This window comes from Emydura macquarii, unplaced genomic scaffold (assembly GCF_026122565.2).
Source record: "Emydura macquarii macquarii isolate MOO-44397 ecotype Brisbane River unplaced genomic scaffold, CSIRO-AGI_Emac_v2 contig_2661, whole genome shotgun sequence".
In the NCBI taxonomy this organism is placed as follows: domain Eukaryota; kingdom Metazoa; phylum Chordata; order Testudines; family Chelidae; genus Emydura; species Emydura macquarii.
In genome coordinates, this window is record NW_027132798.1 from 205,724 (window position 1) to 230,878 (window position 25,155).

The 25,155-nt window shown below is 66.9% G+C and overlaps 1 protein-coding gene across 3 annotated transcripts; it reads right to left on the reverse strand.

Annotated features, from left to right (window-relative positions):
- Nucleotides 1–512: 512 nt before the first annotated feature.
- Nucleotides 513–25,155, reverse strand: TRIM3 (tripartite motif containing 3). 3 transcript variants are annotated; one of them, XM_067564623.1, is made up of 12 exons: nucleotides 25,054–25,155; nucleotides 23,907–24,078; nucleotides 15,072–15,306; nucleotides 14,079–14,230; nucleotides 13,694–13,874; nucleotides 10,935–11,658; nucleotides 5,799–5,902; nucleotides 5,542–5,709; nucleotides 4,985–5,165; nucleotides 3,840–3,910; nucleotides 3,291–3,431; nucleotides 513–2,977 (listed from the first exon to the last, which is right to left on the reverse strand). In XM_067564623.1, exons 2-12 carry the CDS (start codon nucleotides 24,035–24,037, stop codon nucleotides 2,825–2,827), a joined length of 2,241 nt encoding a protein of 746 aa, XP_067420724.1. In that variant the 5' UTR covers nucleotides 24,038–24,078; nucleotides 25,054–25,155; the 3' UTR covers nucleotides 513–2,824. The 3 variants fall into 3 exon arrangements, with proteins under 3 accessions (XP_067420724.1, XP_067420725.1, XP_067420726.1); XM_067564624.1 differs by having other exon boundaries at nucleotides 558–2,977; nucleotides 4,997–5,165; XM_067564625.1 differs by lacking the exon at nucleotides 25,054–25,155 and having other exon boundaries at nucleotides 558–2,977; nucleotides 15,072–15,245; nucleotides 23,907–24,042.

The window sequence follows — 25,155 nt, forward strand, 5'->3', positions numbered from 1 at the left end:
CTCTAGTGGCCTCTGCGATGATCACACCCCCGGGTCCCATCACCAACACAGATGGGGAAACTGAGGCACACACCCAGCACTCAGAGGAATCATTAAGCACATCCCCACCTCCTCACAGCTGCACCAGACAATGGCCAGGCCCAGACCCATGCACAATGCTGGAGAGCAGGTGGGGGGGGGGGGGGCCGGAGGCCACCTTGCCCGGGAAGAGACAAGGGCCAGGGGGCATCTGGGGGTGACTGGGAGAGGGTCAGGGCCCTGTGGGGGATCCCTGAGAGGAGAGACCAAGAAGGGGGCTCGGGGGGTCCCCAGCTGGTTGCTGCTGTAACCTTCGCTTCAGCTGCTGCCAGGCGGGCGATGCTGGGTCCCTGGGCCGGGGGCAGACAAGGCTGTGCAGGCCCAGCTCCGGCCCCGCCGTGGAAACCGCAACCTCTACGCGCAGGGTGCTCAGGGGACGCCGGAGAACAGGGCCAGCAGCACCCAGCAGCAGCGCCGCGGGGAGCCGAGGTGCTGCGCCAGGCGTCCAGGGAGGCTAACAACGGGGCCAGTGCAGAGCCGCAGACCTGTCGCTGTCGCAGAGCTCGTGCCGCCCTCGGCGGAGACCCCTGTGCCGCTCTGCAGGCCACCATGGATACCGCCGAGGAACCGAGCCACAGGCCCTGCCATGAACCGCGAGGAGGTGGGGGCACACGAGGACAAGAGGGTGGAGGAATATGGGGGCATGCGACGGGGGGTCCAGCTGTGCCACGAGCCAGCACCTGTTTGAGACTTCGCTGCAGCCCAGCCCGTCCTGGCAGCCCGATGCAGGGGTAGCAACCTCGGGTCCGTGTGTGGTGGTATTTGGGTAGCTGAGCCCGTTGTGGCAGGGAACAAGTGCAGAATTCATGTCCAGCTCAGAACCGGGCAGCAAAGAGACGCCGTGAGGGGGTCGCGCTGCAATTGCACCTGTCGCCCACCAGGGGTCGCTGTGGCACCAGACGAGGGCAGCTGGCTCTGGGCCGGAGCAGGGGGCGGAGGCTGCGTCTCACAGTGCCCCACCTGCGGGGCCGGGCAGGGAGATGAGATCTGGGGAGACGGACAGACCGGGGCTGCTGCAGGGTGACAGCCTGGGTTCAGAAGGGCTAGTGGGGGGCAGCCTGGGTGGGGGCACAGGAGCTAGTGGGGTGACAGCATTGAGCCAGGGGCTGAATGGGAGTGGGGGGAGGGGTGGTGACCCCCCCAGTGCTCAGGCGTTCCCTAGCCACTGTGGGGGCCGTTCCCAGCCTGTCCCACGCCAGGTGCCCGGCCCCTGCCCACGCAGCCAGGCGGGGCCCAGCTGTGGAGCCGGCTGGTCGCAGCAGAAGGTCCGTGCTGGCTGTCCCACCCAGCTGGTCACGGCCCAGGCAGCGCATGTCCGGTCCTTCCTGTGACTCAGCTCCCGGCAGGTCATTGGGCCCCCCCCAGCGTCCACATCCCCATGGATGGGGCAGCCCAGGCCAGGTGCGGCAGGGAGGCCATGAGCCTGGGGGGCTAAGGGCCAGCCCCTGCCCCACTCGTGGCAGCCTAGGGCCCCACTGAGCCCTCAGCCCCCCCTTGCGCCCGGCTGATGGGGGTTGTGCCCCCCAGGGACAGGCCCGGTTATTTTCAGAATACTTTATTTTGTACATATGGTTCGTTAGCGCACAGCAGCCCCGCCCGGGCCCCTGGGGGTGCTGGCTGGGCCCCTGGGGCGGGGGGCTGAAAGCTGGGGGGCTTAGATTGGGGCCAGGCTGGATGAGCAGCGCTGCGCTGGGGGCAGGAGGGGAGGGGCTGGTTCTTGGGGGGGGGGGGGCCCTGCTTGGAATATTGCTATGGGGCTCCCTGGATGGGGGGCAGCCTCCCCTCCCAGCAGAACAGGCTGGGGTGCAGCTGGCGCTGGCCAGGATTGGGGGATCCCACTGAAGCCGAGCTGTCCCTGGCACTGCCAAAGGCCCCTTGCGCCCCGGCGGGACTGGGGTACGCCCCCCCCGCGACACACCAGAGCCTGGCAGCCCCCGGCTCCCGCCCCACGTCCCGGGCACAGCACCAGGCCAGGCAGCCAGCCGCGGCGGGCAGGGCTGGGGGGCGCGTCCCGCCCACGTAGAACAAGCAGACAGCGCAGGTCCCGGCCAAGACCCGGGCATTGGTCCCCTCCCCACGCCCCAGCCCCATGCCAGCCCACTGCTCTGGGCCCTGCAGGCCCCCAGGTGAGGAGGCAGCCCCGGGAGGGTGGACGGGGGGGGCACAACCCCTCCCCGGGCCCCCAGCGCTGAGCTCAGGTGCCCGGCCCCAGCCAGAAATAAAGTGCAGATCGACCCACGCGAGCAGGCACGAGTCGGGGGGCGCAGGGGGGAGGAGCTGCTGGAGGCCATGGGGAGGGCTGGCCTGGGGGGGCTGGCCCAGGGGGCACAGCAGGCAGTGGGTATTGTTGTGGGGCACAGGGGGACGGGTGGGGGGCGTTGCGGGGCACAGGGCGCAGCAGGCGGGCTTGGGGGGGCAGGCGTTGGTGGGATATGGGGGCCATCGCTGGGGGCACAGAGGCAGCGGGCGGGTGCTGTGGGGGAGACGGGGCAGGGGCGGAAGGGGCCGCGCTCAGGCAGGTGGAACAATGCCCCCAGCCCCCCATTCCCCTGGAGCGGCTCGCCTGGAAAGCTGCAGCAAGGGACCCGGGGGGCAGGCGGCCCCCAGCCTCCCCCAAGAACAGGGGCCCTGCTGGCCCTCGCTGGGCAGCCCTTCCCCACGGGCGGGTCACCCACCCCCCGCCCCGCAGCCTGGGGGGCCCAGCGCTCAGCGCCAGTCTCTGGGCCGGGTCCCCCCCTGCCCTCGGCTACTGCAGGTAGCGATAGGCCTTGAAACAGTGATTGCCGGAGTCGGCCACCACCACGTGTCCGTCCGAGGTGAGCGCCAGGCCCTGCGGCCCGTACAGCGGGTCGGCCAGCGTGTTGATGTAGGACAGGAAGGAGCCGGCGCTGTCGAAGACCTGCGGAGAGAGGGCACTGCAGAGCGAGGACTGGGCCCGCCCGCGCCACTCGCCAGAAAACCACACCAGCCGAGCAGCCCCGGGGCTGGGCACCGCGGGGCGGGGCCTGGGGAACTCCCTGCCACCAGACACGCAGGCGGGGAGCTCAGCGGCAGGGACGGACGGGGCCTTGCTCTGGCGCTGCCGCAGGAATGCCACTGCGTGCGGGGCGGGGGGACACCGGCCGTGGGGCACGAGCCCCCCGCCAGCCCTGCAGGGTCCCTGCCCCCTCCCTGGCACCGCTGCGGGGCCGGCTGGGGCCCTCGCTCCCTACCTGGATTCGGCTGTTGCCCCAGTCGGCCACGATGATGTTGCCGGTCCCGTCGACGGCCACGCCGGTGGGGGCGTTGAACTGGCCGTTGCCCTCCCCGTGCGAGCCAAACTTGAAGAGAAACTCGCCGTCCGCGCTGTACACCTGCGGGAGACGGGGCTCGTCAGCCCGGCCGGCCCGGGGCGCTGCTCCGCCTGCACACCCTGCCCCTGGGCGCAGAGGGGCCAAGAGCCGCTGTGGGGCAGGGCTGGAACCGGGAGGGCCGCCAGGCCCCCAGGAGCAAGGGACAGGCACCTCCCGGCGGGCCTCGGACGGGCGGGCGGCTGGGGTAAGGGCAGGGCTCTCCCAGGGACGGACGCAGAGGGGAGGCGACGCCCCACAGACGCCCCGCAAAAGCTTCGGCAGGCAGGGCAGGGCCCGGCTGGGCGCGTGGGTCCCCGCAGAGGGGCCCGGCCTGGCTGCGGCGCGGGGCAGAGCCCAGGCGCAGGAGGGAGAGCGGGGCTGGGGGGCTGGCCGGCGGGGGCAGACCGGGGGGCACAGCCCCATTCTCACCTTCACCGAGTGGTTGTGGAAGTCGGTCACCACGATCTCGTTCTTGTTGTTCACGGCGACAAAGTGTGGCCCTGGGGGGAGAAGCAAAGCCGGGGTCTGCGTCAGCACAGGGGCGGGTCCGGCCCCCATCCAGCACCTGCGCTCCTGGCCACAGGGTGCCCAAGGCAGGCCCAGGGAAGCTGGATGGACACAGAGCCCGGCCTTGGCGTGGGTGTGGGAGGAGGGGCAGCTGCGGAGCACAGCAGAGGGCAGCAGGCCATTCCCAGAGAGAAAAGAACCCAGCAGTCCTGGCTCCCAGCCCCCTGCTCTAACCACTACACCCCCCTGCTCCCCCTGCTCAAACCACTGCACCCCACTGCCCCCCAGTCTGGGGATAGAACCCAGCAGTCCTGGCTCCCAGCCCCCTGCTCTAACCACTACACCCCCCTGCTCCCCCTGCTCAAACCACTGCACCCCACTGCCCCCCAGTCTGGGGATAGAACCCAGCAGTCCTGGCTCCCAGCCCCCTGCTCAACCACTACACCCCCTGCTCCCCCTGCTCAAACCACTACACCCCACTGCCCCCCAGTCTGGGGATAGAACCCAGCAGTCCTGGCTCCCAGCCCCCATCTAACCACTACACCCCCCTGCCCCCCCTGCTCTAACCACTACACCCCACTGCCCCCCTGCTCTAACCACTACACCCCACTGCCCCCCTGCTCTAACCACTACACCCCACTGCCCCCAAGCTGGGGATAGAGCCCAGCAGTCCTGGCTCCCAGCCCCCTGCTCTAACCACTACACCCTCCTGCTCCCCCTGCTCAAACCACTACACCCCACTGCCCCCCAGTCTGGGGATAGAACCCAGCAGTCCTGGCTCCCAGCCCCCATCTAACCACTACACCCCACTGCCCCCAAGCTGGGGATAGAGCCCAGCAGTCCTGGCTCCCAGCCCCCCCTGCTCTAACCACTACACCCCACCACCCCGCCCCACAGCCGGGGATAGCGCCCAGCAGTCCTGGCCCCCGGTCTGATGCTCCGGCCCCGTGCCAGTCGCTCCAGCCCCTGCAGCCCAGCCGAGGGCCGGGCGGTGCCCGCCCGCGCCAGCCCGGCGCAGCAGGAAGCCAAGGCATGCAGTACGTAAGGACCTGCGGGTCGTGCATTACCATCGAGTGTACCTGCAAACTGCCGCTCGGCCGCGCCGCGGCTGCCGAACCTGGTGACCAGCTTGCCACTGGCCTGGAAGATGAAGACGCAGCAGGCCTTGTTGTCCACCACGATGATGTGGCCGTTGCGGTCCACGGCCACGCCCTTGGGGCCCATCAGCCGCCCGGCCCCGATCTTCGTCTGCAGCGACAGGGGCGGGACATTAGAGCGCGCGGCCCGGGCCGGACCCTGGGCAAGCCCTGCCCCCCGCCTCTGGCACGGGGACGCCGCCTCCATCCCCAGGCTGGCGTGCCAGCGCTAACCTGCCCCACAGCTGGCCCCTGCCAGCTCACTGCGGGGCTGCCTGGGTCCTGCTCAGCTGCTGCCCCGGGGAGCCGGTGGCAAGGAGTTCCACAGGCCACTTGGGGAGCAGCGTTACAAGTGTTTCTTTGCCCCGGGATAAATCTGCTCTGCTCTGTCCGTCTCCTCCCTTCGTTCCGGGGGGGGCAGGGAGAACCCAGTGGCTCCGCCCCCTCACATCTCTGCCTTGGCCCCGCCCCTGGCCCCGCCCTCTCACCTTGAACTTGCCCTCGGGGGAGAAGATGCTGACCCAGCGGTTGTCATAATCCGCGACGATGATGTCGCCGTTCATGTCGACCGTCACGCCGGTGGGGCGCTGCAGCTGCCCGGGGGAGCGGCCCCGCACGCCGAAGCGCAGCCGGAACTGCCCCTCATTGGAGAAGACCTGGCGGGCGGAGCGGAGCAGAGCAGAGCAAAGGCGTCAGTGGGGGACACGCTGGGCACAGGAGGGGCCAGGGGCCGGCCGGCGCCTACCTGCACACACTGGTTATTGCTGTCGGCCACCACGATGCGCCCGGCGCTGGAGGTGGCGATGCCCTGCAGGTTGGTGAATTCCCCCTTCTCCCGGCCTCGGCTCCCTGCAGGCAGAGCACAGGTGAGGGGCGTCGGCCCAGCAGCACAGCCCCTAGGACTGGAAGGGCCTCGAGAGGCCGTCGAGCCCAGCCCGCTGCGCTGACGCAGGGCCAAGCGTTACCCAGCCCAGCCCCGGCCCTCGAAACCCTCCAGTGCCGGAGACTCCACAGCCGGCCTCGGCCGTTAACCCGGTGCCCAGCCGGCCAGGCCGTGTTCCGAACGCGCAGCCCATCCCGCCCGGCTGCAGTTCACACCCGCTGCGGCTCGTCCGCTCTCCAGCGGGGCAGAACAATTCATCACCCTCCTCTGGCTGTTATCCCGCCCCCGCCCCCGGCTAATCGCAGCCGCTCTGCAATCCCGCTCTGCAATCCCGCCCCGCGCTCCAGACGTTATCCGTGGGCTGCTCTTCTCTGGCCCTGCCGCAGCGTGTCACGGCTTTCCTGAACCGTGGCGCCCGGCAGCGGGCACAGCTCTCCGTGCGGCCCCACCCGCGGCACAGAGCGGACGGAGGACGGCTCGTGTCTTGCGTCCAACTCGCCCGCTAACGCAGCCCGGAGCGACGCCTGCCTGTCTGCACTGCTGCGACCCTGCCGGCTCGGACCTGGCTTGTGATCCACGCCGACCCAGCTCCCTTTGCGAGCGCTCCCACCGTGTACGGGTGCGACTGGCTGTCCCTGCTTTGCACTCGTCCTTAGTGGATGTCACCCCATCTCCCCGGCCACGGCCCGGCGCCGCTCCCTGAGATCTCCTGCCGCTGCAGGAAGCCGGGCCCCGGTATCGAAACGCGGCTCACACCTCCCAGCATTATTCGGAATGTAAACCTATCCTCCACAGCTCTGGCATCCCTCCCGGCTCAGAGCGCGGCATGGGGCAGGAGCCCCCAGATGGGCAGGGCAGGCGGGTGGCCGGTGACTCTCTGGACAGTAGGCCCAGGGACGGACAGACCCGAGGGGACTGCCTGAGCCTGGGTCTGCGGACAGAGGACCCCCGGAGGCGCCCCAGAAGCAGGGCTCAGGCAAACCCCGAGCTGGGCGAGTGGCCGAGGGGCAGAGCTCCCCCAAGACCCCTCCAAGATCTGAGGTGTAATTGCCGCGGGCACAGGGGGAGGCCGTGGGCGCAATGCCCCAAGGGTAAGGAAACGGGGCCACGCAGACCTGCGAAGGGTTAACGTGGCCAATGGCCGGGACAAAGGGGCTGCCGCAGCCCGTGCGCCGTGGGGCAGCCCGTCGCTCTGAGCTAATGCTGGGGCTGGTCCTTCGGGGGCTGGCGGGAGGCGGGGAACCCTCTCCCCCCCGGCTGGTAACACAGAGGCAGGGCTGAGCTGAAGCCACCTGCCTGGCTGTCTCCGGAGCCCTGGCTGCCCTGCGAGTGGCCCGAGGGACGGTCCCCGCCCAGCCCCACAGCGGCTCGGACGTGGTGACACAGCCAGGGCAGCGAGCACGCTGCCTACCCCGGGGAGCAGAGGCAGAGCCGAGCACGGTGCGGCTGGGACCCAGGAGCGCCGGCAGACACCGGCAGGGCAGCTTTACCTCACACAGGGTGCGAGGCGCCGGGAAAGGGGAAAGCGGCTGGTGCCAGACGCCCGGTCGGAGGCTGGCTGTGGCCCTGGTGGAGTCTCTTCACCTAGAGGGCCCGAAGCCCGGGGGAGACCGGGACAGGCCGGGCCGGGGGCAAGGCAGCTGGCTGACCTCCAGAGGGGAGATGGGCTCCCGGGCCACACACAGCCCTGGGGTGGGCCAGCTGCAGTGGGGCTGGACGTGGTGAGGCTGGGTGCAGGGCCCCAGCCCCAGGGAAACCAGAGCCCCACACACAGGGCTGGGTTAGGACCAAACGCTCAAAGGATCAGAACACCCCAGGCTGTGGCCCCGACGGCCACCCCACGGCAGAATGTGGGCTCACGGCCTGCCCCCTCCGACAGCCCAGGGGGGCAGGGAGCAGCAGGTCCCGGCCCGTTCAAACCCAGACCTTTTGGGGTGAACGAAGGGCCAGGCCCACGAAAACGCCCCGTGTGTGCCCGGCCTGGTGACCGGAGCGGTCAGGCTACAGGGACCTTGAAAGTGCTGGGTGGAACAGCTGCCAAGGGCCGGGAAGGATGCGGGGCCAGCTGTGGGTAAGACAGGGGGGGGGGGCGGGAACGTCCCCAGCTCACCGGCTGATGTGACCCCGCGCGGCTCGGTGTCAAAGGGAGAAGAGATGTGACGGGGTGGGAGTCTGTCAGAATATTCTGGACGAATGCTGTGTGCGCCTCAGTTTCCCCTATGTGCTGCATGGTTAATTAGGCGGGGGGCACAGCGGTTGACAGGTGTGACTGACGCCGGCTGTCTGGGGCCTGGCCCCGTGTCCATGGAGGGTCCGAGAAGACAACTGCCCGGCCATTTGGCACCTGGCAACTAACGACCACGGCCCACCTGGGCAGGGAGCCAGCAGGTGTGAGCAGCTGGAGGACGAAGGGCTGAGGAGGGGCAGGTGCAGCGTGTGCCCGGGAACGTGGACGGAGGAGGGAGGAGCGAGCGAGCGAGCGAGGGGCTGTGAAGTGTGGGAGGCAGGAGAAGCTGGGACTGGGAGTAAAGAGGGGTCAGGGCGCTCTGGGCTCTGGCTGACCAGACATTGCTGTGACTTTCTGTTCTCTGGGGTAGCTAAGGACTCTCTACGCTGTGTCCAGACATCTAACACACATGAAGAACATGAGAGCGGGCAGACCAACGGTCCACCTCGCCCAGGATCCGTCTGCCAGCCGTGGCCAGTGCCAGGTGCCTCAGGGAACAAACAGAACGGGGCGATCAGCAGTGACCCATCCCATCAGCTGTTCCCAGCTTCTGCAAACAGAGGCTAGGACACTTCAGAGCATGGTTTTGCACCCCTGCCTATCCGAGCTAACAGCCATTGATGGACCTGTCCTCCAGGAACTGATCTAGCTCTTTTCTGAACCCTGCTCTAGTCTTGGCCTTGACAACATCCTCTGGCAAGGAGTTCCACAGGTTGACTGTGTGAAGAAATACTGTACTTCCTTTAGTTTGTTTTAAACCTGCTGCCTATTCATTTCAGTGGGTGACCCCTAGTTCTTGTGTTATGAGAAGGAGTAAATAACACTGTCTTGTTTACTTTCTCTACACCAGTCATGATTTTATAGAAAAGTCCGAGTGTTATTAATCTCTCCTCATAGGGAAGCTTTTCCAGACCCCTGATCATTTTTGTTGCCCTTTTCTGTACCTTTTCCAATTCCAATACATCTTTTTTGAGATGGGGCGACCAGATCTGCACGCAGTATTCAAGGTGGGCGTGCCATGGATTTATAAAGCTGCATTACGATATTTTCTGTCTTATTATGTAACCCTTTCCTAATGATTCCCAACAGTCTGTGAGCTTTTTTGACTGTCGCTGCACATTAAGTAGATGTTTTCAGAGAACTATCCACACTGACTCCAAGATCTTTCTTGAGTGGTAACAGCTAACTCAGACCCCATCCGTTTATACGTGTAGCTGGGATTCTGTTTTCCAAAGTGCATTACTTTGCATTTAGCAACATTGAAATGCATCTGCCATTTTGTTACCCAGTTTTCTGAGATCCCCCCAGTACATCTTCGCAGTCTGCTTTGGCCTTAACCATCTTGAGTAGTTTTGTATCATCTGCAAATTTTGCCACCTCACTGTTTATCTCCTTTTCCAGATCATTGATGAATATGTTGAACAGCACTGGTCCCAGGACAGACCCCGGGGGACACCACTATTTACCTCTCCATTCTGAACACTGACCATTTATTCCCGCCTTTTGTTTCCTATCTTTTAACCAGTTACTGATCCAGGAGAGACCTTCCCTCTTACCCTATGACAGCTTACTTTGCTTAAGAACCTCTGGTGTGGGATCTCATCAAAGGCTTTCTGAAAATCTAAGTACACTATGTCCACTGGATCACCCTTGCCCACATGCTTGTTGACCCCCTCAAAGAATTCTAGTAGATTGGTGAGGCATGATTTCCTTTACAACATCCATGTGGACTCTTCCCCAACAAATCGTGTTTATCTCTGTGTCTGATCATTCTGTTCTGTACGATAGTTTCAACCAATTTGCCTGGTACTGAAGTTAGAAGCTCACCGGCCTGTAATTGCCAGGATCGCCTGTGCAGCCGTTTATAAAAACTGGCGTCACATCAGCTACCCACCTGTCACCTGGTGCAGAAGCTGATTTAAATGACTGGTTACATCCCACAGTTGGTAGCTCTGCAATTTCACATCTGAGTTCCTTCAGAACTCTTGGGTGGAACCATCCGGCCCTGATGACTTATCACTGGTTAATGTATCCATTTGTTCCACAACCTCCTCTACTGACACCTCCCTCTGGGACAGTGCCTCAGATCCGTCACCTGAAATCTCCCGCACACCTTCAGCCGTGAAGACCGATGCAAAGAACTCGAGCCCCCCCCACTCCTCAGCTCACTCGGCCTCGGCTGCCCAGCCAGGCTCTCTCGCCGGCAGTACTGTGCTGCAGAGCAGCGGGCGGGAGGGGCCAGCTTCAGCTGGGCTTAGAAGCGGCTCCCTCCTGCTCCCCGCCTGGGCCCAGCTGCAGAGCAGGGAGAGCAGGGGCAGCAGGACAGAGCCCCCCGCAGGTAACGCGGCAGCAGCAGGCTGGGCGTGGGAGGAGACGTGACCAGTCACGTGTCCCCCCCGCACCCCCCGGCACCCACTGGGTGCAGCAAGCGTCGGCGCGAACGCCTGACACCTGCCGACGTGATTCTTCACTTGTGCTTCCCTGCTGGAGCCCCGGCCCCGGCCCCCTCGACACCGGCCGTCGGGGCGTTACTCGTGGGACGGCGGCTGCTGGCTGCTCCGCTACGGCCCAGCCGCTCCCACCTCCTTCCCTGCCTTGGCCGTGCTGCGTTTGTCCCTCCCTGCGCGGGCCGGGGCTGACTCCGGGGCTGCCTCAAGGGAGCAGAGGAGGCCCACGCGCCCGCCCATGTTGGTGCCCCCCAGCAACGCCCTCCTCCCCACGGCCCCAGCCCCCCGCTTCCTCCCGCGCCCCAGCCCCAGCCCCGCGCTCACCCACGCGGAAGATGAGCTCGTCCTCCACGGGGTTCTCCTTCTTCTTGCTGCTGCTGTACATGCTGGAGGGGCGGCGCACGGCCTTCTGCCGCACGTGCCCGCCGCCGGGGGACTTGACGCGGCGCTTGACGTCCTCGGGCGAGGGGGGCACGTCGCAGGCCTTGAGGGCCTTGGCGCGGAAGGGGCTGCCCCGGACGGGCTGGCCGTAGAGCAGGATGGAGAGCAGGAAGTCGCCCTCCTGCCGCGGGGTGTAGAGCAGCTCGTAGGTGCCGTTCTTGTTGTCCAGCACCTCCACCGTGGCCAGGCTGCCGTCGGGCGCCCGCACCTGGGCCTGCAGCTGGGCGCTGCCGCTGCGCACCAGCTCCCCGTCCTTGTCCTTGGTGGTGATGGTGAGGGAGGAGGGCTGCCCCACCACCGCGTGCCGCAGCCCCTCGCCCGTGGCCACCGTCTTGTGGGCGATGGCGCTGGTGGTGATGAGCACGCCCAGGTTGAGGATGGACTTGCGGACGCCGTCCGTCTCCACCACGTAGTCCAGCTGCTGGTTCTCCTGCGGCTGCTCGGGGAACTCCTGGCTGGCCAGGGCGCTCAGCCGCTCGCTCATCTGCTTCTTCACCAGCAACACCTCCGTCTCTGTGCCGTGGTGCAGCGCCTGCTCCGTGAAGCTGCAGCTGCTCAGGATGTTCTCCTGGCCCTGGCGCAGGGCATCCAGCTGGGCCTGCAGCACCTGGGAGGGGGCGGCAGGGCAGGGCGGGGCGGGGCTGGGCACAGCTCAGACAGCGGGGCCAGGAGGGGGCGGGGCTGGACCAGGGGGGGCGGAGTCTCCCAGTGCAGAAGGGAGGGCGGGGGGCAGACAGCCAGGATTGGGGGGGGCCGGACCAGGCCGGGGGATGCCCCATGACAAGCTGCTCAGGGGGATAATGCTGCTCCAGTGACCCAGCCTCACGGGGGCGGGGCCTGAACCTGCGGGGGGCGCTGACTCAGCGTTGCAAGGCTGGGGTTGGGGGGGAGGGGAATTGGGGCTGGGGGGAGGTCTGACCTGGCACCACAGGGGCGGGAATTGACCCGGTGTCGCAGGGCTGAGGGAATTTGGGGGGCGCTGACCCGGCCTCTGTGATGAAGTGGGAATGTTGTTAATTAATACGGTATAGAATCATAGAATCATAGAAGATTAGAGTTGGAAGGGACCTCAGGAGGTCATCTAGTCCAACCCCCTGCTCAAAGCAGGACTAACCTCAGCTATATCATCCCAGCCAGGGCTTTGTCAAGCCTCAGCTTAAAAATCTCTAAGGATGGAGATTCCACCACCTCCCTAGGTAACCCATTCCAGTGCTTCACACCCTACTAGTGAAAAACTTTTTCCTAATGTCCAACCTAGACCTCCCGCCCTGCAACTTGAGACCGTTGCTCCTTGTTCTGTCATCTGCCACCACTGAGAACAGCCTAGCCCCATCCTCCCTAGAACCCCCTTTCAGGTAGTTAAAGGCCGCTATCAAATCCCCCCTCACTCTTCTCTTTTGCAGACTAAACAAGCCCAGTTCCCTCAGCCTCTCCTCATAAGTCCTGTGCTCCAGCCCCCTCATCATTTTTGTTGCCCTCCGCTGGACTCTCTCCAACTTGTCCACATCCTTGTTGTAGTGGGGGGCCCAAAACTGGACACAATACTCCAAATCTGGCCTCACCAATGCCGAATAGAGGGGAATAATCACTTCCCGTGACCTGCTGGCAATGCTCCTACTAATGCAGCCCAATATGCCATTAGCCTTCTTGACAACCAGGGCACACTGCTGACTCATATCCAGCTTTTTATCCACTGTTACCCCCAGGTCCTTTTCTGCAAAACTGCTGCCCAGCTCGTCGGTCCCCAGTCTACAGCTGTGCATGGGATTCTTCCTTCCTAAGTGGAGGTATGTGCCTCAGTTTCCCTAGGTACTATTCAAGCACTGGGGGCCGGGTTTTGGGCGTGTGGTCTGCGTGGTGGCCACGAGAGGGCAGGTGTAGCTGACTCTAGCCGCCTGCACACGGACAGTGGCTACACCCAGCCCCACACGGGCCAGCCCCAGGCGCCGAAGAGCAGCTGGCCAGGTGGGAAAGGAACAAAGGAGGGCGAGGGGCAGCAGGGGTGTCTGGGGCAGCTGGCGGGAGGAGTCAGTCCCTGGGGGAGCCCAGGAATGGGGCTCTGCGGCTGCCCCAGATGGTCCATCGACCGTGTCACTTCTTTCGACTCTGCTGCCAAGTTCTGTCTGCCCCGCTCCTGGGAGCTAATAACCCCCGGCTCCCGCTGGCTGGGAATCACGCCTGGCTGCAGGCGGGTGCCTGGCTCCTGGGGGTGTTCAGGGCTCCCCAGGGTCCCGTCCAGGGGGACCCACAGGGGGGCTCAGTCAGAGCAGTGGGGCTGAACGCTGCAGGGCCAGATTCGGGAGAGCCGCCCCACTGGAGCCCTGCCGGGCTTCGCCCCCAGGGGTTCTAGGTACCGTCCCTGTGGGACTCTGGCAGGGCCGGGAGGGGGCAGGGTGGTGCTGACCCGGCAGGGCAGGGCCGGGAGGGGAGTCGGGGGGACTCGCTAACAAGGAAGGTGGAGAAACGCTGCCGAGGAAGCACCGCGGAGCTGGCGGGATGGACCCTAGGTGTTCTGCGGGGGTGGGGCTATGGGGTGTAAATGCAGGGGCCCCGGGGGCCCATGGGGAGCTGGATGGGTGGGACGGGGCTGTGAGGGGCCATGGGGGGCAGGGCAGGGCGGGGCGGGGCGGGGGCCGCGTTACCTTCTGCTTGGCGCCGCAGGCGGCCTCCAGGTCGCGCACGAGCAGCCCCTTGCGCTGCTGCAGGGCCTGCTCCAGCGCCGCGAAGCTGCTGCCGATCTCGCCCACCGCCTCGTTCTTGCGCTCCACCAGCTGTTTGCTGATCTCCGTCACCAGCCCCATGGCAGCCGTCAGCTGGGGCAGCCTGGGGGGGAGGGGGGACGGTCAGCTGGGGGGCAGCCCCTCCCCAGAGCTCCCCCCAGGAGTCAGGGGGGCAGCTCCCCACCACCACAGGCTGCCGGGGCCCCCAGCTGGGAACCCCCAGCCCCGCCTTCCCCCCAATGAGGGGGGCTCGAGGGGGTTCTCACCCTGCCCCAGCCCCACTCCAAGAAGTGCCCCCCCCCCGTACCTGCTCTTGATGGCGTCGAGCTGCTGCTGCAGCGAGCCCTTGTGCTGCTCCACCACGCTGCGCAGCGGCACGGTGACGTGCTCCCGGTGCTCGCCCTCCGTGCACTCGTGGCACATGGCCGTCTCGCACGACTCGCAGTAGAACTCCATCACCTGGGGGCGGGGGGACCGGGGGGGGAGGGACGGTCAGGCTGGCGCCGGGCCAGAGAGCCCCCCGCGCTCTGAGTCCGGCCAGGCTGGCACCACGCCCCCCGGGAAGTGGAGCCATGGGGAGGAAGTGGAGATGTTCCGGGGGTTCTCTCTGGCTGTGCCTCAGTTTCCCCACGTTACTCGGTGTGTGTGGACGATGGGACCCGGGGGTGTGATCATCGCAGAGGCCACTGGAGGGCGGACGGGCCCCCCCAGCCACATGTACAGAGACCTGGCCAGGACCCCTGCCTCAGCCAACCAGTTGTGACAGGCTGTGACAGAGGAGCAGAGGCCACCTGGCCCAGGAAGGAGAGGAAGGACTGGGAGGGGCTGGGGGACGGGGCTGGGGGTGGCTGGGGGAAGGGGCCAGTCCCGGTGGGGCCCGGCAGGAGTTCCCCCGAGAACGGGGCTCTGCGGGGTCGCTGCTGTAACTCCTAGTTACGCTGCTGGTGAAGTCCTGCCGCGTGTGAGCTGGGAGCTAATAACCCCGGCTCTGCTGGCTGGGAATCGCGCCTGGCTGCAGGTGCCAGCTCCGGAGGGACTGCCCGGGACCCATCCATGGGGGTCCCGCAGGGGGAGCTCGGGTGGAGCGTGGGGGCTGGACCCTGTGGGGCAGAGTCAGGAGGCGGTGGCAGGGATGTGGGGAGACCCGGGGGGGGGGGCAGACGCCGAGCGCTAGATCCTGCCTGGCTGCGCCCCGAGGGGTTCAAGGGCCCGGTCCCTGGGGAGCTCCAGCGCAGCCACCCTGTCCCCTTCCACCCCAGGGCCCCCGCCCGGGCCCCCTCCCCCGCCAGCGGGAACCCACCTTGCCCTCGTGGTTGGGGCAGGAGAGCGGCTGGCCGGTGACGGCCCCGACCGAGTCCAGCGCGGCGTCCGGGCGGCCGCTGCTCTCGCCGTTGCGCTGCAGCACCTCCATGAGGTTGGTGATGAAGAAGTTGTTCTGCAGCGCGGCCACGCCCTGCTCGGGCAGGATGGAGGTCTGGCGGCACACGGGGCAGGAGAGGGTCAGGCTCTGGGGTGGGATATAGTTCTGGAGACACCTGGGGCAGAACGGGGACAGCGAGAGGGTCAGGACGCCTGGAGCGCTGGGGAGGCACGGGCCGGGCCAGGGAGCCGGCGGGGCCATCGCTGGCACCGGGACAAGCAGAGGCTCTGGAGGATGGGGAGAAGTCCGGGTGGATCAGACAGACAGACAGACGGGGGGGGGGGGGGAATGAGGACAGACAGACAGATGTGGGGAGCGGATCCAGACATGCCAGGCAGTGGGGGGCTCCCACAGAGGAGCCTGACATCAGCCTGTGAATGGCGTGGGACAGACGGACGGACGGACAGACACGTGAGCGGGGGGCAGGCGAGGCAGAGGGAGACAAAGTGAACATCACTACAAGGGCAATCGTCTTCGGTCACCCCCCAGCGACTGCCCCCCAGCTGGCACCTGACCCCCCTCTGTGCCCGGCCCTATTCCCTCCCCCGCCCCAGCCCGGCCCAGGCAGGACTGCCCCGCCCCGGCCCTGGGTGCCCAGGCAGGACTGCCCGGGGGGAGCAGACCGGGGGAGCAGACCCAGTGCGATGCCCGGGGGGAGCAGACCGGGGGAGCAGAACCAGTGTAATGCCTGGGGGGAGCAGACCCAGTGTAATGCCTGGGGGGAGCAGACCCCACTGGGCAGCGCAGGGGATCGCCGGACCCCTCGTGCCCTCGGTGGGCCGGTCTCTGGGCTCCTGCCAGGTTTTCGAACGAACGAACGAACGGGAGAGCGGCTGCCTGCCCTGCGGAGGCCGCAGGGGGAGATGCCGCCAGCCCGATCGCAGGCAGCATCTGCCCCGGCCCGGAGCGCTGCCCAGCCGCTGTTTGCCACCCAGGCGCTACCGAAGCCTCAGGTCTGGCTGCGCGCCCGGCTCCGCGGTGCTGGCTGCAGGTCGGCCCCTCTTCCAACCTCCCCCGGGCGCTGCCCCGGAGCCGCCTGAGTGGAGCCCAGGGACCCGGCTTGGAGGAGGTGAGTTACTCACCCCGGGCCACAGCTGGACTTTGAGACGCGTCCTGCTCCCCTCTGCTGGGGCTGAGCCCGCAGGAAGCCCGGCCGGAGAAGGCCCGGAGGGCAGTTCGCCTGCACACCCCCGCAGCTGGCCACGAGGCGGCCCGGCCGAACGGGCACTGCTGGCTACACGCCCCCGAGGGCCCGAGGCCAGTGATGGGATTTGCTTTGCCTTCGGGGACTCCCCACTGACCTGGGCTCCAAACCCGAGAGCCGGGCACCCGCCACATCTGCCTCTCTGGGCCTCTGCAGAGAGTAAACAGCCCTCTCCCACCGCCTCGTTAATAACACTGCATACAGGGAAACTGAGGCACGCACGGTATTCTGTGATGACGTGACGATATTCTTGGGCTTCTCTCTGAATGCTGGGTGCGTGCCTCAGTTTCCCCATGTTACTCCTGTGTGTCGGCGATGGGACCCGGGGGTGTGATCATCGCAGAGGCCACTGGAGGGCAGACGGCCCCCCCAGCCACACGTACACAGACCTGGCCAGGACCCCCTGCCCTGGCCCAACCAGCTATGACAGTTGTGGCAGGTGGAGACCAAGAGTGGCGGCCACCTTGCCCAGGCAGGAGACAAAGGATGAGGGAGGGGCAAGAGGACGGGTCTGGGGGGTGACTGGCTGGAGGAGGCCAGTCCTCTGTGGGGTGCTGGGGGGCAGGAAGGGCCGAGAGTGGGGCTCAAACTCTGCGGGAGGTCGCTGCTGTAACTCCTAGCTACGCTGCTGACAAAGTCCGTCCACGCTGTGACCTGGGATCGAATAACCCCCGGCTCCGCGCTGGCCGGGAATCGCTCCTGGCTGCAGGCGGGTGCCCGGCCCCTTTGGGGGCGTGTAGGGCTCCTCAGGGTCCCGTCCAGGGGGACCCACAGGGGAGCTCAGGCAGAGCAGGGAGCTGAACCCTGTGGGGCAGAGTCAGGAGGCAGCTGCACGGGTGTGGGGAGACCCGGGGGGGGGGCAGACTCCGCGCAGTAGATCCTGCCTGGCTGCGCCCGAGGGGTTGCAGAGCCCGGCCCAGGGGGCTCCGGCCCATATTCATACAAACGACGTCCAGAAAATCCTGACCCTCACCCCTGGCCCAGAGGGCGGCTGCCGGGCGCGTTCCACGGCCACATCTCCCTGGTCCCTGGCTGTAAGGAGCAGACAGGAGGTGACTTCTGGGAGACGTGGGACTCCCCCCGCAACGGCACAGACGGGGTGGAGCCGCTCCGCAGGGGAGCAGCGTTCGATGTCTCCCCGCCAGGCGAAGACAAGGCTCCGGGGGAAGAGAGGGAAAACAACATCTCCCTGACCCAGCTCACATCAACATCCTCCAGACGCCGCAGCGCGGACGCAGGGAGGAAGCTGCGCCCGCGAGGGGGGACACGCCGGGCGGGGTGTCTCAGGCCGAGGCAGCATGGACGAGCCAAGTACAGGTCGCCCAAGGACGCACGGGGTACACGCGCGGCCCGAACAGACCCAGCGAGCTCGAAATCTCGGCTCAAGGCTAAGGAGCAGCCGCAGGGACGCCCCGCCGAGGAGGACAGCCACGGGCGACACGCCGATATCCCTGCTGGATGTCTGGTCCCGGGTCCGTGGCCAGGACGAGGTGAGAGGGGCACGTTCTCCTGGTGCTTGGCCAGGCTCCCCTGAACGTGCGTGGCGCAATCCCTCTCCATGGGGCTCAGCCAGCCACCCGCCGGGGCAGCGACCCACAGAACCGGACCCTGCTCTTGTGGGACCAAGTGTGGGAGCCTGATCGGGGACGCTGGGTACGGCTCCGACTGGCCACGGGCGCTCGCTACGCTGTCTCGGCTGCCATCTGCCCCTCCCCGGTGGTCTCAGCTCCTCGCCACGCCGCAGGAGAGACGGATGTGACTCTTCAGGAGCATGGCTGGAGGATTTCAATGCGACGTGGCAGGGGCGAGCCATCGCTCCTTCGCCCAAGGGGGGCCCCATCTTTCGACTCTCCTGGAGGGGCCTGCTCGGACACGCGTGGAAATGTTCTCCCCCGGGGCAGGACTCCGAGTGGGGAAGTCAGGCGGGGCTGCCTCGGGCCCTTTGCTGGCTCCAGCATGTCCTTGGAGCGGGAGGTTGATTCTCACGGGCGCAGGGAAGCAGAGGGCACTGGACAGCTCGCGCGTCCCCTCCTGGATCGTCCGAGGCGCCAGCTGTTCTCGAGAGCAGCCTGGGAAGGTCGCTGATGGTGGAAAGCGCATCCCCCGAATCACCTCTGCCGCTTCGCCAGGATTTCCCCCCAGCTCCAGCAGGCCGGGTCCCGAGGCCGATGGCGACAGAGGTCCCTTCCACTCCAGGGCCGGCGGGCCCCACGATGGCCATGCTGTGCGACTGGAGAGGGACGGACCAGACCCGCGGGTGGCTCGTCCACCACCAGAGCCTAGCGCAGCCTAGCGCACCACCAGAGCCTAGCGGGAACGGCAGCACTGGGGAGGCGATGCTGGTGCTGATGCTGCTGGCGCTGGTGCCGGGTCCAGTGCCAAGAGGAAGGAGGCTCCGTGAAGGCACAGCCTGGCAGCAGGAAGGGCTCACCGCTGACTAGTCAGTGCCAGGCGAATCTCAGCACCGAGGCTGGTACCAGCGCCCCCAGTTCCGGAGCTTTCGTGGCTGACCGAGCCTGGCTCCCACCCCCGGAGAGGGGCCTGGAGCCGCTGGCGGGAGGGTCACGTCGACCCCTGCGAGAGGTGCCAGCGCTCAGTGCAGGTGTGCTGCTCACCACAGCTGCTACACAGGGGAGGGGCTGGGTCCTACCGCGCAGGCTGCAGCAGGCGGCGCCAACCACTGGGACGTTTCTGTCGTGCTGGGCATGTGGGGGGGAGGGGGAGCGTTTGTCACGTGGGTTAACATCAGTGTGTCTAAATCACAAATCTTCGCCTAAGATGCGCCATGTCGGGCACGGTTAGGAAGGCTGCGCTGTGCTAAGTCAGATGATGATACTTATGTTCATGTGTGATGGGTGAAGAGGAAGCTGGATATATCTGAGACCTCTGTATTTCAAAGTGTGCTGCCTGGGCAACATCTCAGACAGGATGGCGGCAAGACAATAGCCCACTTAATGGCCCATTAAGACACTCACAGAGGCAAGGGGCCCAGGAAGAAACCCCAGGCAGACCTGAAGAGTTACCAGGATTGGCCCACGTGACTCTGGACTCCATTTTAACTCTTGTGACTTTCCCCAGGCCGCATGGCCAGGGACAACAGGGGTTTATAAGATCAAACCACAGAATCCATCAGAATCCATTTTGTCTTTGCTCCTGTCCAGCTGCAGACACACACCTACCTCTGGATCAATTCATCTTGCAACTGAACCGAAGGACTCAGATCCATCCAGGTACTGGATGTGAACCAGAGGGGACTATACAAGCCTGCAAATCCACAATTCTTCCAGAAACCTGATGTGTATGGACTTTTAATCTTCTGTATGTATGTGATTGCTCTAATCCTTTAACATTTCCCTCATGGTTTATTTCTTTCTTTTTACAATAAACCTTTAGTTTTAGTTACTAAAGGATTGGCTGCCAGCGTGGTATTCTAGGTAAGATCCAAACTTATATTGATCTGGTGCTGTGGCTGACCCCTTGGGGTCAGAGGGAACCTTTTTAGCAAAGAGCAGAGAGTTTAAATAACTGGTCTCTTTACTGGACCTAGTGCTGATTTGGGAGCCTGGAACTGGAATGCAGTGAAGGGGGCTGTGGGCATTTGTGGACTGGCTTCTTGATATCCAGTGTGGGGAAATCAGAAGCAGTTTGTGGCTGGTTGGGAAGCCAGGCTTCAGTGTCACCCACCAGCGTGGGGAGAATCCGCTCTCCTTTTGCAGCCTGCCCTGACCTTGGCATTATCAGTTGGCTACCCTGGGCAAGGACGGGTCACAGTTTCTTCCACTGAGACCTAATCTGGGGAGCAGACACCACCAGCACCCCTTGCATCTCCCAAAGCGCACTCCACCGGCATGCGGCACCTGCTGAGCCGGCAGCTGCACCTTTCCTCGGCACTCTCGAGGCAGCCGGTGTACAGCTTTGTGAGCCGGGGGTCGAGGGCGGCCTGGTCCCCCAGGGTCTCTACTGGCATCTCAACACCGCCGATGGGAATCTGCCGGGCGGGAAAGGAGGTCCCTGCTTGCAGCTTTCGGACCAATCCGGTGTTCTTAGAGAGGCAAGGGCCACGCATCTTCCCTGCCCAGCCCACACGGACGTCAGCGAAGCGTCCCTGGTGATGCTCCAGCGCTCGCAGAACCACAGGAAAGCAGCCCATTCCGCCGATGTACTCGGTGGCAAGGTGGGCGGGTGCCAAAACAGGGATGTGCGTGCCGTGGGTAGGAACCCCCGAGCTGCAAACCCATCCGCGATGTCCTGCCCACGGGCAAGAGCCACAGCCTGCATCCATGGCCCTGCACACGTGCCAGGCTACAGCCCCCGGGCTGGATCGTCCCAACTCCTGAACCATTTCCCACTGAGCGGCAGCAATCCGGCGCTGCAAGTTTCCGCCCTGCGATGGCCACTCGCTTCTCCGCTGGCTGCGCAGCTCTCCCTCTGGTGTCCCTGCACGGGCGCAGGCTTGGCGCAGACCCAGAAACGGGGCCTTCCGCATCCCAACCCTCTGCAGCCGCCGCGCGTCATCCCTAACCTGCAGGCCGAGCTCGGCGCTCCCCCCAGCCACTGCTCACTTCTCGGGCCCGCTCCGCCAGCTGCAGCTGCTCCGTGAGTGCTGCCAGCCACTGGAACTGGCGCTCACCACCTCCTGCAGGCACCCGTCCCCGAGGCACCCTCACGTCCCCGCAGCTCTGCACCCACCCGAGGACTGCGCAGAGACGTGCAGGCCGTGTGCGTCGGTGAGACGGCGGACAGCGGCACAGGACCATGGGAAATCGAGAACAGGTGCAAAAAGCAGGGGCTGGAGATGAAATTATGGGCTGGAGAAGGTTGCATTATGGGAAGTTGATGTCTTGCTCCCAGTCATCCATGCACGACTCGTTTCTGCCTCACCGGGCATAGCCCAAGTTTCCCTAAAGACCCGGCGCCGGCCGGTGGGCTCCCTGCACACAGCCCTGGGCATCAAACCAGCACCCTGGGGAGCACGTGCAGCGCCAGCGCAAGGATCCACAGGCAACGTGCTGGTGCCGACATAACTTGGATCTGCAAAACTCTGCAGTGTAGACGTGGCCTCAGCGACGTGGGTACAAACATCCCCCAGTTGTATGAGCCAGGATGGGTCTTTACGATCATATCAATGGAGAGCCAGAGAAGAGCAGGGCAAATCCAGTCACCAGCACATGGACACCGGCACCCAGCGCCCCAGCGGGAGAGGGATTCGCCACCTCTCCGCCAAGACCCCAGCCGGAGGAGCAAGGACTGGAAGGGGGAGGTGGGGTAAGAGTTGGGGGCTAGACGGAGTCGGGGCTCCCCCACGGGCTCTGACGAAGGGAGACGGAGCCTGAACAACGGGACTGCCTGTGCCGCGTGCCGGCCGGCTCTCCTCTGACATCGCTGCAATACAGCTGAGTGCGGGGACACGGCTCTGAGCCGGGGCCGTCTCAGCTGGACTGGCGAACAGAGCTCAGGGCGGGAAGCAGGAGGCGTCTCAGAGGCCGCGTGGCCAGGCCTGGAGGGAGAGCGGGACCCCCGGGGGTCTGGCTGGCTCGTGGCACAGAGGCTGCAGCCATGAAAGGGGCCCCAAGGCTCTGGGCTAGCGCAGCGGCCACAGGACAGCACCCCAAAGCAGCACGGCGGGGTCTCCCCGTCCCCCCTCGCCTGCTGCCACGCTAGAGGCGGGCATGGCGGGCTCCTTTTGCAGGCGCCAAGGGGCCGGTCCTGAGCAGAGCTGCGGTGACGGCGCAGGCCAGTCACCAGGTGTGGCTGCCCGGCGGGGACCAGAGCCAGTTCTGGGGCCTTTTCCAGCCCAGCTGGCCGTGGTGCTCACCGCCAGGAACAAATGGCGCCGGCGAGCAGGGCGCGCCTGGCTTCTCGGCCTCCAGGAGCCCAGTGCCAATCAGCAAGGTCCAGCCCGCACCCCCGGGCGCCAGAGCTGGTCTCAGCACGGCCCCGCTGCCCTGCCTTCGCGCCACCAGGCTCTGTGGGATCGTGGCTCTCGTGGCCCGGGTCCCAGGCATGGGGCAGGGCCCTGCCCCCGGTGCTCCCATCCCAGCAGCCCCCCCCAACTCCTCTGCCAGCCTCCCTGTTCCCTGCCCCGAACTACCTGGTGGGCACCATCACGTGGGCTCAGCTCTCGCTCAGCAGCCGCGGGCTCCACGGGGCTGAGTGGAGAATGCACCAGAACCCGGAGCTCGGGGGAGGAATGGCACCTCCGGGCCACAGCACCGGGGTGCAGGCAGGTCCCGTCCTGCCCCCCCCAGCCCCCCAGTGGGACACAGCACCGGGTGCAGGCAGGGCCCGTCCCTGCCCTCCTGGCCCTCACCCTGCTGCTCTCCGGGGACCCTCCCGCTCAGCCCAGGGCTCTGACTCCAGACAGACGCTCTCCAGGGCCTCTGGCCTCCTCCAGCCCCTTGGCCTGGCCTGGACAGTTTACGGATGGGGAACCGCATCCCAGTAACCGAGTGGCTGCCCCGCCTCAGTGCTGCCCCCGCCTGGGGGCGTTCAGCCCCGACACCCCTTTTTCAGCAGCTTCGGGGAAAGCAGCAGGTCAAGCACTGTCCTCTCACAGGCGTGCAGGCAGGGGGAACACGGGGGGCGGCAGGAGGGGCAGGATCTGGGGGGAGGGGAGGCAGGCGGGGGGAAGCATGGGAGGTCGGCAGGCCGGGGGCTCACCTCTCACAGAGGGTGTGCAGGCAGGGGGAGCACGGGGAGGCGGCAGGCCAGGGCGGAGCATGGGGGGGGGGTGGCAGGCCGGGGGGCTCACCTCTCACAGAAGGTGTGCAGGCAGGGGGAACATGGGGCGGCAGGCCGGGTGGGGGATGGCAGGCCAGGGAGTGGGGGGGGGCAGCAGGCGGGGAGCACTCACCTCTCACAGAAGGTGTGCAGGCAGGGGGAGCACGGGGGGGTGGCAGGCCGGGGGGGGGGGCGGCAGGCCGGGGGAGCACAGGGGGGCTGGCAGGCCGGGGGGGGGCAGGCGGGGGGGCTCACCTCTCACAGAAGGTGTGCAGGCAGGGGGGGGGCACGGGGGGCTGGCAGGCCGGGGGGGGGCTGGCCGGCGGGGGGGGCTCACCTCTCACAGAAGGTGTGCAGGCGGGGGGGGGCACGGGGGGCTGGCAGGCCGGGGGGGCAGGCGGGAGCACTCACCTCTCACAGAAGGTGTGCACGCAGGGGGGGGGGGGGGGGGGGGGGGGGCAGGCCGGGGGGGGGGGGGGGCCCTCACCTCTCACAGAAGGTGTGCACGCAGGGGGGGGGGGCACAGGGGGGTGGCAGGCGGGGGGGGAGCGGGAGCACTCACCTCTCACAGAAGGTGTGCAGGCGGGGGGAGGGCACGGGGGCTGGCAGGCCGGGGGGGCAGGCGGGAGCACTCACCTCTCACAGAAGGTGTGCAGGCGGGGGGGAGGGCACGGGGGGCTGGCAGGCCGGGGGGGGGCAGGCGGGAGCACTCACCTCTCACAGAAGGTGTGCAGGCGGGGGCGCGGGCACGGGGGGCTGGCAGGCCGGGGGGGGCAGGCGGGAGCACTCACCTCTCACAGAAGGTGTGCAGGCAGGGCAGCACCTTGGGGTTGTGGTACCGGTCCAGGCAGATGCTGCAGACCAGGAACTGCTTGTCGATCTGCCGCACCACGGGGCTGGCGCTGGACTCGCGCTTCGCCATGGCACCAGCTGGGCAGCGAGGCCGGGCCGCCTGCGACTGACCTGCAGACAGAGCGGGGTGAGCCAGGCCCCCCAGCCAGGGCCCCCCAGCCCAGGGCCGGGCCCCGCAAACAGCCACTGCCAGCACTTGCCCTGGGCGCGCACTAGCCAGGCCAGGCCCCCGCACTGAGCACCTGCCCTGAGCCCCCTCGCCGTGGGGCACCCCGAGCGCCCCCAGCACCCGCCCCCCACCACCGGGGGGCACAGGAGCTGGCCCCCCTCCCGGGCCGCTGCCAGGCCGGGCGTGCCGGAGGCAGAGCTCTGTCCTCTGGGCCAGGAGCATCCGTCCACCTCGCCCTGCTGGGCCCTGCTTCCAGCTGTGTCCGAGAGCGGGGGCCGGGGGGACCCAGAAACGGCTCGGACTGGCCCGGGCTCCATGGGGCCTGCCCACGCCCAGCCCAAGGAGGCCAGCACCGAGCTGGCAGAGCCAGGGGCTGACGGGGCAGCCGGGCCCGGCCGGCACCCCGCGCTGGGTCACCCGACATCGAGCGCTGACACCCCCAGTCCCAGTGCCGGTCCCGAGCCGGGGGCAGGGGGGAGCCGGGGCACAGCGCAGACCGCACCCCCGCCGGGCAGACCGCAGTAGCTGCTGCACGGCCGGCCCGGCCCGGCACGGCACGGCCCGCTGCCCGCTCAGCACCACCCCGCCGGGGATGGGACCCGGGCCGGGGCGGGGCGGGGCGGGAGATGGGCTGCCGGCCGGGGGCGGCCAGACACCACGGGGATGGGCACGGGCTCGGGCACGGGCAGCGCAGAAGGAGGCAGGAGCCCGGGGACCGCGCCGGGGATGGGACCGGGGCCAGGGACCGTCCTGCCCCGCGCCGCCCGCCCCACGGCCAGCTCTGCCCCCCGTACCCCGCTGCGCTGCCTCCGCAGACCCCGCCCCGCGCCCCCCGGCCGAGCACCCCGCCCCCCCCCGGGACACCCTACCCCCCCGGCCGGGCCCGGCCCCGGCCCCGGCCCCGCACCCCCGCTCACGCTAGAGGCTCCGCGCGCCGCAGGCTCCCCGGGCCAGCCGCCGCCCCGCCCGACCGGCCATTGTGCGGGCAGCAGCTGAGACCGACGTCAGCGCCGGCCCCG

What these genes read in the sequence shown, in the direction of transcription:
- TRIM3 (XM_067564623.1), bottom strand. Translation starts at nt 24,037, where the DNA reads ATGGCGAAGCGCGAGTCCAGCGCCAGCCCCGTGGTGCGGCAGATCGAC. An exon ending in CCTGCGGCGCCAAGCAGAAG is followed by an intron (nt 11,659 to 13,693) that starts GTAACGCGGCCC and finishes GCCCCCTCCCAG; the next exon opens with GTGCTGCAGGCCCAGCTGGA. An exon ending in CCCCCGAGGGCAAGTTCAAG is followed by an intron (nt 5,166 to 5,541) that starts GTGAGAGGGCGG and finishes CTGTCGCTGCAG; the next exon opens with ACGAAGATCGGGGCCGGGCG.